This window comes from Oryzias latipes (genome assembly GCF_053564925.1).
Source record: "Oryzias latipes strain Hd-rR chromosome 1 unlocalized genomic scaffold, Olatipes_Hd-rR_3.1 chr1_Y".
NCBI lineage: Eukaryota > Metazoa > Chordata > Actinopteri > Beloniformes > Adrianichthyidae > Oryzias > Oryzias latipes.
The window spans coordinates 10694140-10707999 of NW_027616335.1; the positions used below are offsets into that span (position 1 = coordinate 10694140).

The 13860-nt window shown below is 37.7% G+C and overlaps 1 protein-coding gene across 15 annotated transcripts in view; it reads left to right on the top strand.

The window, feature by feature from the left end:
- The window catches only part of camk2d2 (calcium/calmodulin-dependent protein kinase (CaM kinase) II delta 2), a 42850-nt gene that overhangs the window by 17682 nt on the left and 11308 nt on the right, over nucleotides 1-13860 (top strand). For all 15 annotated transcript variants that reach the window (XM_023956345.2, XM_078943806.1, XM_023956355.2 and 12 more), the window contains exons 3-12: nucleotides 2145-2204; nucleotides 4099-4153; nucleotides 7041-7106; nucleotides 7662-7734; nucleotides 9352-9454; nucleotides 10387-10470; nucleotides 10782-10876; nucleotides 13088-13210; nucleotides 13297-13380; nucleotides 13687-13729. In XM_023956345.2, coding sequence (XP_023812113.1) covers nucleotides 2145-2204; nucleotides 4099-4153; nucleotides 7041-7106; nucleotides 7662-7734; nucleotides 9352-9454; nucleotides 10387-10470; nucleotides 10782-10876; nucleotides 13088-13210; nucleotides 13297-13380; nucleotides 13687-13729 — 786 coding nt within the window. The remainder of the gene's footprint in view (nucleotides 1-2144; nucleotides 2205-4098; nucleotides 4154-7040; nucleotides 7107-7661; nucleotides 7735-9351; nucleotides 9455-10386; nucleotides 10471-10781; nucleotides 10877-13087; nucleotides 13211-13296; nucleotides 13381-13686; nucleotides 13730-13860) is intronic.

The following is a 13860-nucleotide window of genomic DNA, read 5'->3' on the forward strand; positions in this document are numbered from 1 at the left end:
TTGCTCGGAGGGTCTTGCTAATAATGCGATGATGACTGAGTCGCCCTTGTTTCTGGCTCTGTCCCTGTCTTTGTGCCCCTGTGCATGTCTCTACAGCTGGCAGTCTGTTCAGACTACATTTAGACTGTCATGTTCTCATAGACTTAAAAGAGCTGTTTGATGGTCTGCATGTGGAAGTACTTTAAATGTTAGCATTTTTTAAACACCCACTTCAATGAAAATGGGGTTTTTGGTGTTTTTACATGTTCCTGTGGCATTTTTCTCATGATGGAGGAGATATATAAAGAGTATTTCTTTATTCAAATCATTGTAAATCAGGAGCAGATAAAAAAAAGGCAGTTGTAAAAAGTTTGTAGCTGTGACGTACAGTACAGACTAAAGGTTTGAAGACACATTCAAATGAATGAGAAGGTGTGTCCAAACTTTTGGTCTGTACTATAGGTACAGCAATCCTTTCCGGTGCATATGCTTATAAATGACTAGATCCATGTACATCTTTATTTTCCTCATCTAAGCTGGCATCTGGCTCAAAACTCTACGGCTTAATAGCTCAGAAATTGCTTGCCATTTTTGTTGCACCACTAATGTTAGGTTGGGGCTGTGAGGGGCTGGGAACTGTAAATTGGAAGCAGGCGAAGGCTTACTCTGTGACAACAGCCCCAACCACAACTAAGAGGCAAATTTCTTATGAACTACTGTCGCTCTGCAGATACCACATCCCAGAAAACAGAAGTTTTTGATTTTGACTAAAAATGGCATAATCATAATTAAACACTTTTACAATAGCACAAACGACGATTAGAGTGGTACTTTAAGGATTTTCCGCATTTTTATTTTTACCTTTCTAGGTATTCCTAATGTCATTATTTACGTTTTTGACAACTAGGTTGCCTAAATTTGGTCTTACTCAACACTCCTGTGTTCCATGCATAAAGGACATCTGGTTTTCTTCATGCGGTACAAGGTTTTCGCAGAATCTGAATGAGCAGAGGAAGAAGATACAAATGAGAGCGAAAAGCAGGCGTCCTACTTTATTTGCTGGGGAAAAAAACGCAGAGCAGAGCCCTCTGCTCTTGTTTCTTGGAGGAAAAAAAAGCTGAGGGCTGTGCTCTTGTTTCTCTCCTTCACTTTCTTTTGCTCTCTTTTTAAAATGGGTCCCCTAGAAAGCATATTGCAAAACTCATTATAATCACCACTTTTGTGACTCAGATGTTTTCAAATATTGGCCACAGTTTGGGGTTTTCTGACGGACAGTTTTTATGTCAGTTCATTCCTGCAAATGCTTATAAAAGCGAGTAAACCTTTTTATTAAGTCAAGGTCATACGAGGACTTTCTGCATCCTGGTACAAATTTATAGCAACTTGCAAAGACAAAAAGAAATAAATATGAAACAGTTGGATTGTGTACTCAAGTATTGACTTTTTCTCTCTTTGTTGTTACTTACATGTTGCTTGTAAAGTCTTTACACCAGTAAAGATTTATGCAACATTTTTGTCATTTTTGCACAATTATGAGGGCAGATGTGCCATGAAATAACATTTGTAGAAAACAATTGGTTCATATACTATTTCTTACATTTTAGAACTGTGCATCAAAGCATGTTCAGAGCCATCTAATTTTCCTTATGTGGGTCATGTTTGTAAAACCATGAAAAACATGTTTGTCTAAATTATTGAATGGAAAAAAAAGACATTTTTGGAAAAATAAACTAAAACCAAGAAATCCTAAACAATAGTCTTTGCTTTGTTTTCATGACATCCAAAGAAAATGGTTTATTTTAGGCGCTTTCACTAAGTCTTGACATCAGGAGTCAACCTGATCCCGCTGTGGTCGCTGTAACCTTCCTGTTGATGCCAAATTACCAAGGACATATCAGGTCACATCAAACTGTCAAACAGACTAGCTCTAAAAAAAAGTAAGGAGGAAAAGAGCTGATGCAAAGCCAGTGCATTCAGACAGACTCAACGAAAACACACTGTGACACTGACAGTGATGCCCAAACGCTGCTCCGCATGTGTCCTCCACTCAGGAGAACTGCAGCCAAGTTAATCTCGGATGATTTAGGGAGTCAATCATAGAAGGGAATAATTAGAAAAGTTCCAATGACCTGCCTTCACCATTTATGTGTTTGTGTCTTGTCTAGATCACCAGAAGCTCGAGAGGGAGGCGAGGATTTGTCGTTTACTAAAGCACCCCAACATCGGTGAGCCAAGTGTCCTTAATCTCCAAATACACGGAACACAATAACACACTTGCAAACACGTACATTTTGTTCAGGTCTCCTGTGATTCCTGCTATAGCTATTCATCTTCCAGACACAGTTATGAGACAAGCGAAGGGAGGAGAGGTTAACAAGTGTGCGTGTGCTTGTTTAAAAAAAAGAAAAAAAATTATCCCAACTGCAGTTTATGCGAGCTGTGTGTTCTCTCACCTGAGTCATCAGAAAAGAGCCTTCTTTCCAAATCCCTGACTCTTCACACCCCCTTATACCTGAGATAGAAGATGTCCCTTTTCTTTTGTTGTCGTTCTAATATGCAACACTTTCTTTTTTTTGTCTTCTCAATTTGTGCTTCCTGATAGTTGACAATTCATAGTTTGAAGTCATAGAGCATCGACAGCTAAATCATGGTTTGACTTTTAACAATTTTTAGATGTACTATAAAGTGAACCACAGAGCATATAAATCAAATTCTTACATTGAAAATGGGTTATTCCAGAATTACAGGACATTTGGGCTTGAAATTCATGAAAATAAACTTTCATGAAACTAAAATTTTCTGATTAGCTCAGCTTACAGATCGATTGTACAATTTTTATGACATTATAGATTTGATGAAAATAAAACTTGCAGGTAACAGAGTTGCAAATCTGTACTAATATTCTCTTTCTCTCCGGAGTAGAAGCTACCCGTTTAGCTGTTACTGATGACCTAGAGGACAAACTTACTCATGTAAATAAGTTTAAATAAATAAAATAGTTGAGCCAAGTCAGCTTTATTTGTCAAATATACTGTATACACGATATTTACATTACAGATGAAATTTCTTTCCTCTCAACCCACAGCCCAGCCTATAAAAATAACAATAATTTAAATAGGTCAGTGCAAAAGGGGCAATGAGATAATTAAAGTGACAGTTAAGAGTGAAAACAGTGCTAAGAAACAGTAAGTAGAGAAATAAGACATTATTCTGGTTATATGCTGAGTTGCATGAGGTAAAGTGAGACATTCAATCCAGGCTAACTATGTTATAAAAAATGAAAAATAAATTAGATGAGATCTCTTTGCGCTACCCATTCTTATGAAAAACATTTTTAAAATGTCAAGACCAGCATATTTTGTGATTCTCTGCTTGACTCTTCTTCTACCACGGTAATAGCCATTCGTAATAAATAATATTGGAAATATCTTGCTTATTTAAACAAATGTTCCCACAGTTACAAGAGACACAAATGAAACCAAAAGTTTAATTTTAAATTTAATTTTAACTGTTTTAATAAACATCTAAATTTAAGAAGGGACAATTGCATTTTGGGGGCTACTCCAGACTTATTTGTTATTTTTAAAGCCATTTTCCAGGCATTACTTCTATTAGTTTTTATAGATTTGGTCTCAAGACAAATACATTTAGTCAAAAACAACATGTTTTAGTATCTTGTATGTAGATTATTTGAAATGCGATGGGTGGGATTTAAAATGTTCTCCAAAGCTGGACTGAACCAAATAGTAAAAGGTCATTAACAGTTTCCAAGTTCTTGAATCTATAGGGAGCTCTCTCCAGAAACGCTCAATATTTTTCTACTTTTAGAAAAGGAAGCATCCATGGGATCCTATGTTTGTGCTTTTTTTTTTTTGGAAATCATTCCAGAAACTATGTTCTGTCCCATGAGTATTGAATGCTGAACTGTAAAATATTCCAGAAACCTCCACTTGTCAGAGAGAAGGGGATTTGAGTTTTATAAAAACAAACAAAAATAATTTAAATAAAAGAAAATCCCCCCGCAATGACCTGCTATTTAAAACTGCTTGGCTTCTCTTATTTCCATGTCTGCTTTCTCATCTGTGTTGTGCTTTTACTTTTGTTCAATCCCTTCTACAGTAAGACTTCATGACAGCATATCAGAGGAGGGCTTCCACTATCTGGTGTTTGATCTGTAAGTAAAAGACTATCTGTCACACACACTCACATTTTTTGTTCAGCTCCAGTTAACACCGTTAAATACTGTTATTTATATCTGCTCACAATAGAGCTTTAGTCAACAGCCTTTCCTTCCTGTCTACCACTGATTCGGCTCCCTTTTAAAAAATATGTATGCTTTTATAAATGACACCTAATTATTCAATATTGTATCCAAATCAGTTTAATTAAAATTCTGTTCAATTCAATTCATCAACTTTATGTATCGGCAATTATTTTTAAGGTGCAGTCAGTAGCTTTGAAAACATTTATATCACATACGCACAGACGCATTAAAAAAATCAATTACATACTATAAATATGTTTTGATAAGTAAATATTGATTTAATAAAATCAAATAATACGTATTGTTGGAGTGGTTTGAGCCCCGAAACAGAAATATACGCTAACATGCTGACAAAGCTGAAATGATTCCCCTTTAAATCCAAAAATCTGAGGTAATATATCCTGAATTTAATATCTGGATGAGTCTGCCCCAAAGGACTCTTTTTTTCTTCTTCTTTTTTTTCTTCTCATATATATATATTGACCACACATGAAGTTATTGCTTTTGCTTGATGTTTGGTATTTCCACACAATTTTATGGGGGTGTGGATGCAGTGAAACAGTGAATTTTTTGCTATGTTGAAATGGTAAGAAAAAGTGAATGATTTTAGGAAGTCCAACAGGCGCGGTGAGCTCATGGAGCGGAAATCCCATTTTGTTGAGCTCATCACAAACATGCTACATACATGGAGTGAGATCAGAGTCACATGTGCCTCTGAGCGGGTTTGCAGTTGTTGCAACATTTTATGATAACTGATGAAAGGATCTTCTTCAAACTGCGTGTGAGCTGATCGCAGTCGCTGGTTCCAAGTTGTTGTTTGGCTCCTTGGCTCACTAAAAAGTGCAGCATTTGTGGTTGCATTTATCTCTTAGACTGAAGTACTTTCTGACTTCAGAGGTCCAAGCCCAGAAAGCTCATCACTGCTCTCTTACCCTGTGTGCAAAAGCAAGTCATGTTGAGCACAAAGATCTCACCTGGTCTTTTTTTCCCCCTCGATAGCCATGTTGTCTCTGGTGCAGAAGGAGAAGATGCATCAGCATGGAGGACGGAGCACTCCTGAACAACTTGTTACCCCTGCAGCTACAATACTGAATTGCAGGGAGAGCATACTGAAGAAGAGAAACAGAAGAGACGTCATGTTTTTCCTGAATTTTTAAATATTCATCAAGTTTTAGTATTCAATATCTACCAGTATGTGGTGTGATATTAAAATTGCCCATTGTATCTCAAAGTTAGGGACTTCACATGAGTTTATTAATATTTGATGAGTATAAAAAATACCTCTTAAACTCACAGATTCAGGATAGCAGAAGTTGAAAAACTTAAAATAGATCAAATGACTTCAGAGCCACAAATGTGCATTATTGTAAAACTTTTCCATTCAGACAAAAATTCAGCCATAGGTGTCTTCTATCCTTTTGGTCCTTAAAGTTTTTTCCTAACTAGAGTATTACTTTGTCATGTCCTTTTGTTTAGCAGCCATAGGGAAAAGTGTAATCTTTGCATTTTAAGGGAACTATTTACTTGATAACACAACCATCTGGTTTATGGCTTGGACAGAAGACTGAAGATGAGTCGCTTAACAGAGAAAAGAAAGAAACGAGCATGTAACTTGTAAATTTTAATTTGTGTGCTTTTTATTATGACTAAGGTTTTTCTGTTTTGGATAGGAAGTCCTTCCCTACATTTCCCATTAGTCTTGTCAAAATTTTGTAAATGTTAGGAAGTTTAAATAGATTTTAAATAATCCCAGTAAAATCTTAGTTATTACTGCTCTCTTGATGATTTTCTTTCATTTATCATAATGTAAACTAATTGAACATATCTAAGTATGGCAATTAAAGTTATACACTTTTAGATCTACTTCTGCATAAATTTGAACAGTTGCATAAAAAAGTAAATTTATGTGCAACATAAATGAACTAGGTCCAAAGGTTTGAAGTTTATGAACATCCAAGCTGACTTTGGAAAATTCAAGTTTTGGTCCATTTTTGCCTTTTAAAATATAAAAATAAATATAAATATGTCCATGTAGATACATAAAACAAAAATAGCTGGTTGGATTTATGTCACATAATACAATAACAGTTGCAGTTTGTTTCTTCTAAATCATTGTCAATGGTATTTCATGTATCTTACCTAATATGTTTTTGATTTATTTTTCTAAACTATAATAAGTTGTCTAAATATTCAAAGAATGAGAAATCAATCTTATTCTTGCTGTAAAACTCTACAGAGGGAGTGTTGGAGGTGAAAAATGACTTTTACATCTTGAGGCTCCACAGATTTACTTAACCCCTTGACACGTAAAGATACAAATATGCATCAAACCAAAATTACCTTAATTTAGCATTTACTTGAAAAAAAAACATAAAGGATTTTCTTTGTCATAGCTGGAAATAAATTTTAGCATCAAGGGCTTAAAGAGCCTTTTATAGATTATTTCTATCATCTTCTGCTTAAAAGGAAGTTTATGTCAAAATTTCCTAATGGAAAAGTCTTTATCTCAAATACTCTCTAGACAACATGCCAGGTGATTTTCTTTTTGTGGCAACAATAACAAACTAAGTTAAATAATCTGTCCTAAAAGCTGAAGAAAATTAGGGCCTTGTTCTGGTTATACCTCTGCAGCACTGACTGTTTTATTCAAGCCTTTGGATCTAAAAAAATTTTTTTTTTTAGAAAAAACAAAAAGGATCAAAAATGTTTTCATTTCATCAGGCTTTTAAGTCTGTATTTGTAGGTATATATAACCTATGTACATATTCAAAGTGGTGTTGTCTCCTTGTCCCTGCAGGGTGACAGGAGGAGAGCTGTTTGAGGACATCGTAGCCAGGGAATACTACAGTGAAGCTGATGCCAGGTAACAGCCAACCCCCCCAATCCACTCGCCCACATAGACACACATACAAACACAGCAGCCATGATGCATCTGTCTTTTATGAGAGATAACTTCTTGTGCGTGTGCATATTTTTGTACTTCACATATGGTCGTGTCAGAAGTAAAATCCAGCTTCCTTGTCTCTGAGGCATCTTATGGAGTTATTTATACAGATGATTAATGACACGAAGCCTGCAATATTAATCATACACAGCGTAGTTCTCAGCTTCGGCTTTGTGCTGAAAGAAGGCCTCCCCAGAGAGAAATGAGAGGAGCAGAAAGGGGGAGTTGTCGGTGAATTGTTGCAAAACAGTTAGTAGAGCTTTGGTGTCACCATAAAAGAAACAAAACCTTGAACACAAAAAAATCTTTTATCCCACATGGCTTGAATGCCACCAGTCAAGATAAATCCTAGACACTTAACAGGAAAAGTAAGGAGAATATAAAACAGTTATGACATGTTTCTTTTGTCTTTCCCTTGCTCCTCTGCGCTTTCTTCATCCCGTCATTCCTTGCCTTCACCCCCGTGGCCCACAGCCACTGCATACAGCAGATCCTGGAGAGTGTCCATCACTGCCATGTTAATGGGATTGTTCACAGGGATCTGAAGGTTGGTATGATGACAGACTCTGCTGCAGCCCACACCGGACGGCGGAGATAAGGAAAACTCCAAATTCTTTTACATATTTCTTCTTTATCTTTTGTCATATTTTGCTGTGAGCCAAACTCTTTTGGTATTTGCTTGATCTTGCATGTAGTTCTTAAAGTCCCACTTTGATCATCTTTTGATCTATTGTCAATGTGTACTCAGAGGTCCTTTTTATAGCCAAAATCCAAAAACCTGTGTCGTTTTCTAGGACATAGTTTCTGCAGAGTGGCAGGAGTTAGAAATTCGCCTCTAAGTTGTGGGCGGGACTGTTGGTAGGGAGTAAGATCGCCCCCATTTCGGCCTGTTTACGCTCTTCTACTAGTTAACATCCCCTTACAACTCAACATTACCTGTGCATCAAAAGTATTGAGCAATATTAGAGCCGTCCAGTCATAAAGTTTTGAGCCAGACGCCTGCTTGGGACGAGGAAAGCCTTACAATTAAAAGTTGATCCATCAGGATGAAGCGGAGCAGGGAGCTTGAGGCCTACATCACTGCTACAAGCTTTTTCCAATGACATTTTGCATTTTCTCCGTATTCATAATGATTTGAATAAAGAAATAATCAGAAAAACAATTTTAAGCTTAATTTTCCATGCACATGTCCTCCATCAGGGGAAAAATGCCTCAAACATGTTAAAAACACAAAAAACACAATTTTCATCGGAGTGGGTCTTTACGATTTTTGTGGCTGCAGCTGTGATGACAAAGCAATCAAGTAACAGCAGCTCAACAAAAACACTGTGGACTGAAAATGTTTTGACTGTGTCAAATACTTGCTTGAGCCTTTTATTAAGTTAAAGAATACAAAAGCTCAGTTTCCATTTGCTGACATTGTTGTAAACTGATGCAGGTATGATTTAAAAGGCTTCATAAACAGGAGCATTAGTTTAAGGTCTCAGTTTTGGGCAAATGACCGTTTCTTGTGAGTTTGTCCACCATAGACTGTTTGTGTTTAGAGTTACCAAATGTCAGGAAATGTATTATTCATCAGAGCACACTGTTTCACTGGCCTCAGGTCAGCCGAGACCTCTCTGTACCTGTGTCTGTGTGTGTGCACGTCTGCATGCTGGGCTCACACATATTTATGGTGCACTGAGCTATGTCACTGTGGGGGTGTCGTTTCATTTACATGGCTGAGTCACTTGTTATTACCCCTCTTGTGACACCACACCTTCCTCCCTCCTGTCTCTTGCTCCCTTCACTGTGCACTTTGCTCCCACACATGGATTTCAATAGTGCATTGGTGCTACTGTGGACGACTGCATCTCGTCCACGACCAAGACACTCGTTCTGAATCCATAAGGCCGAGGGGGCGAGTCCACAGCTCCAGCTTACCAAGTGTCTGTGGTCACCCAGAGAGTTGGTCCCGTTCACATGTTTGTGTCTCTGTCAGTTGTGTGACAGAAAGCAAGTTGCCTCAGACACTGATTTAAGAGCAGTTTAGTGTCACTGACCCCTAATACTTTCGATTAGGATTTGGTTTGGCTAACCTGATTTTAGATCTGTGTCTGTGGGCATCTTGATCCCTGAACGTGTGACCTCTCGCTTCTAACCTGTTTGACTCCGTCCCCCCCAGCCTGAGAACCTTCTATTGGCCAGTAAGCTGAAGGGGGCGGCGGTCAAGTTGGCTGACTTTGGGCTGGCTATCGAGGTACAGGGGGACCAACAGGCATGGTTTGGTGAGTACTCACCCACATCTTACTAAATCCTAAACTCCAGGCGTATCAAAAACATTTAAACTATTAGTTATTCATGTTGACGGCTGTTGGGATAATTTTCCAATGATCATATGATGTTACTTACCATTGTGCTCACGATGCTTTATGTCTGCTAGGTCTAAAAGACCTTTTTTCTGGCAACACCGCTTTTCAAATGTTATCATAGTTGAAAAGTTAAGTTAGTAAAGTAAAAGTTAGTATAATTGTTTATTTATGAACATGTAATTCACATTCTTTTCATTTCAAAGGGTAAATTCAGTATTCTATAAATTATATAAGGAATACATCATAACGTTTTACAGTTACTTCAACTTAATAAACTAAATGTAAAAGGATATAATGGCTAATCTTGTATTAGCAAGATTAAACAAAGCATTCCAGAAGCAACTGCCTCCAAAAAGTATTTCGACAATATGTATGAAAGTCTGCAAGTGCCAAAATAATTTTTTGCTTCTTTTTTATTATTATTATTATTATTTTTAATTGAGTACTTTATGTATTTAAATCCACTTATCTAATTTTATTTTAACTCTATTGCATCCCGGGAAGCCATTTGAAAACAAACATTAAAAAAACAGGCAGAACAGTAATTATTGTATTGAACATTTGACTGACTAGTATCAGTCCAAGCTGTGGACTATCAAAAAATGTATCACCAGTCTGCTTTACAGACCCAAATCAGATTTGACTGTTTACCATATGGGATAGCTCAAAAACACATTTAGATCAATCAAGGGAGCAGCTGCATTAGCATAAACATTCAAGTCAAGACAACATGTCTTATAAGAGTAACTGAAGACAAGTGTGTTCTTGTCCCAACTTTCCACTCAAGCCAAGATATGGAGTTTTTCCATGTTTCTTTGCTCTTCAATCTTATCTTGTTATCCATCCAGGATTTGCTGGCACTCCAGGCTACTTGTCCCCTGAAGTCTTGAGAAAAGATCCTTATGGAAAACCGGTGGACATGTGGGCCTGCGGTAAACAACACAGAAAATGTCTAATTTTAGCAGTGTGTTTGGATTGACCCTGAATGTCGTGTTGTAAGCGGAAACTGCATTTTCGTGCAGTATTTGTTAATATAAAACGCTGATGGTCTTTCTCTGTCAAAGAAACAGACAGATAAAGTTGGTAAAAGCAAAATCTCTGTAAATTGTTTGGACATGGCTGAAACTGAGCTTGCCAAGTCAGTTTCACATGTGAAGTCACTTTTTTTGTTGTCTTATGTTTTTTTTTTTTTTTTTTAGGTTTCTCTGTTCAATAACTTAAGTTGGTGCCGTGTTTCCTCCAGGTGTGATTCTGTACATCCTACTGGTGGGCTATCCTCCCTTCTGGGATGAAGATCAACACCGCCTCTATCAACAGATCAAGGCTGGCGCATATGATGTAAGAATTAATGACTGTCCTTTCATGATTGTTTTGATCAGTTTAAGCAGACTTAAACAGAAAACATGCATTACATGCAGTGGTGGACAAAATTGTTGGTACCCCTCAGTTAAAGAAAGAAAGTCCACAATGCTCACTGAAATGACTTGAAATGTTCAAAAGTAACAATAAATTAAAATGTATTGAAAAATAAATAATCAAAATCAGCCATTACTTTTGAGTTGTTGATTAACCGAATTATTAAAAAAAAAAAAACTAATGAAATGGGGCTGGACAAAAATGATGGTACCTCCATAAAAGACTGAGAACTAATTGCCCAGGGGGTCATGATGAACTCAGGTATGTCCTTTAATTGACATCACAGCTGTTTTCAAACCCATAATCAGTCAGTCTGCCTATTTAAAGGGAGACAAATAGTCCCATTGCTGTTTGGGTAAAAGGTGTGTACCCCACTGAACATGGACAACAGAAAGCAAAGGACATTAGAAACAAAATTATAGACAAATATTGTAAAGGGAAAGGCTATAAAACCATCTCTAAGCAGCTTGAAATTCCTGTGACAACAGTGGCACATATTATTCAGAAGTTTAACACCCACAGGACAGTAGCCAACCTCCCTGGACGTGGCCGGAAGAGGAAAATTGATGACAAATTGAGGAGACGGATAGTTGGAAGTGTATCCAAAGAACCCAGAACAACCTCCAAAGACATTAAAGGTGAACTCCTAGATCAAGGTACATCAGTGTCAGATCGCACCAATCGTCGTTGTTTGAGCCAGAGTGGACTTCATGGAAGATGACCAAAGAAAACACCACTGTTGAAAGGAAATCATATAAAAGCGAGACTGGAATTTGCAAAAATGGATGTTGACAAGCCACAAAGCCTCTGGGAAAATTTCCTTTGGACAGATGAGACAAAACTGGAGCTTTTTGGTAAGGCACATCAGCTCTATGTTTGTAGACTCAAAAATGAAGCATACAACAAAAAGAACACTGTCCCTACTGTGAAACAAGGAGGAGGCTCAGCTCTGTTTTGGGGCTGCTTTACTGCATCTGCCACAGGGTGTCTTGAAGTTGTCCAAGGTAAAATGAAATCTCAAGATTATCAAGGCATTCTGGATAGAAATGTGTTGCCTAGGGTCAGAAAGATTGGTCTCAGTCGCAGGTCATGGGTCTTCCAATAGGACAACGATCCAAAACACACAGCCAAAAACCCCAAGAATGGCTAAGAGAAAAGCGTTGGACTATTCTGAAGTGGCCTTCTATGAGCCCAGATCTGAATCCCATTGAACATTTGTGGAAGGAGCTGAAACATGCCATTTGGAGAAGACACCCATCAAACCTGAGACAACTGGAGCAGTTTGCTCATGAGGAGTGGGCCGAAATACCTGTGGACAGGTGCAGAAGGTTCATTGACAAATACAGAAACCGTTTAATTGCAGTGATTGCCTCAAAAGGTTGTGCAACAAAATATTATGAGTACCATCATTTTTGTCCAGCCCTTTTTCATGAGTTTGTTTTTTAAATAATTCTGTTAATCAACAACTCAAAAGTAATGGCTGATTTTGATGATTTATTTTTCAATAAATTTTAATTTATTGTTACTTTTGAACGTTTCAAGTCATTTCAGTGAGCATTGTGGACTTTCTTTCTTTAACTGAGGGGTACCAAGAATTTTGTCCACCACTGTATAGGATGTGGCCATCATTGCCATACAACTTCTCCACAGTTACTTTAGAAACCACGGTCAATTTGGGATTAGGGGACCCTGCATTGACTAACTCAGTGTCCGCCCTGAGACCTGGAAAGCCATGTGTTCAAATTCCCAGTTGATTCACATCAAAAACTCTAAAAATTGGACTCAATGACATCCTGCTTGACACTCATCATTAAGGGGTTGGATTTGGTCCCCAAGTGCAGCGGTGTTTGCAGCTCACTGCTGCAACAGGGGATGGGTCAAATGCAGAGGACAAATTTCACACACCCACGTGTGTGACTGCAAATGGGACTTTAGCTTTGAATCTTATATTGATTTTTTAGTTGTGGGGGTAAACAAGGGGAAGATAAACTTGCAACTTATTGTCAGCTTCCTGTTGTTTGTCAAATTTCTTTTGTGACTTGTTTTTCATAAAGCCAATATTTAGGTTACTGAAACAGGCACTGCTTGTTTTTAGCTTTTAATAAATGCTCTGAATTCCCTTTTTTCTGGCAGTTTCCATCCCCTGAGTGGGACACTGTAACTCCGGAGGCCAAAGATCTGATAAACAAGATGCTGACGATCAACCCAAGTAAACGGATCACAGCCGCAGAGGCTCTCAAACACCCTTGGATCTGCGTACGTGTCAGACACATGACCTAAAAGTAAACTGACTTCCTGGGTGAGGACCTGCTGCAATCTTTGAATCTTGTTGTCTCTTTCAGCAACGGTCCACTGTAGCTTCCATGATGCACAGGCAGGAGACTGTGGAGTGCCTGAAGAAATTCAATGCCAGGAGGAAACTCAAGGTGACCAATTTGTCGTGCATTATTCTAAATAATGTATTAATCTGTTCTGTTCTTTCTACTGTATTCTTGGCTTCCTGCATTTTGCATTTTTCATACACATATTGCTTTTGTGTATGAAAGGTGCTGTACACTTGACCACTCTTCTTCTGTGGATATTTTCTGGTGTAACCTACAATGTGACAGCTTGCTCTCTAACTTTCAAGCTTTTTTTTTTTTAATTTGCTGCCTCTTTATAATCAATCTTCTTTCCTGTCTCCTTTCTTTCTCTTCCACATTTTCTCTATTATTTCTTTTTTGTCACTGCAGGGAGCAATACTGACCACTTTGCTGGTCACGAGAAACTTCTCAGGTATGTTTCTGAATTGGTTTCCCAAACATTTCCTAAACTAGTATTATGAGTTTTGGTTAAATGGCTGATTGGTTGAAGGATTTTAATTAAGTTTGAGCATTGTAGTTATATCCTATGTGACTGGTTGCTTC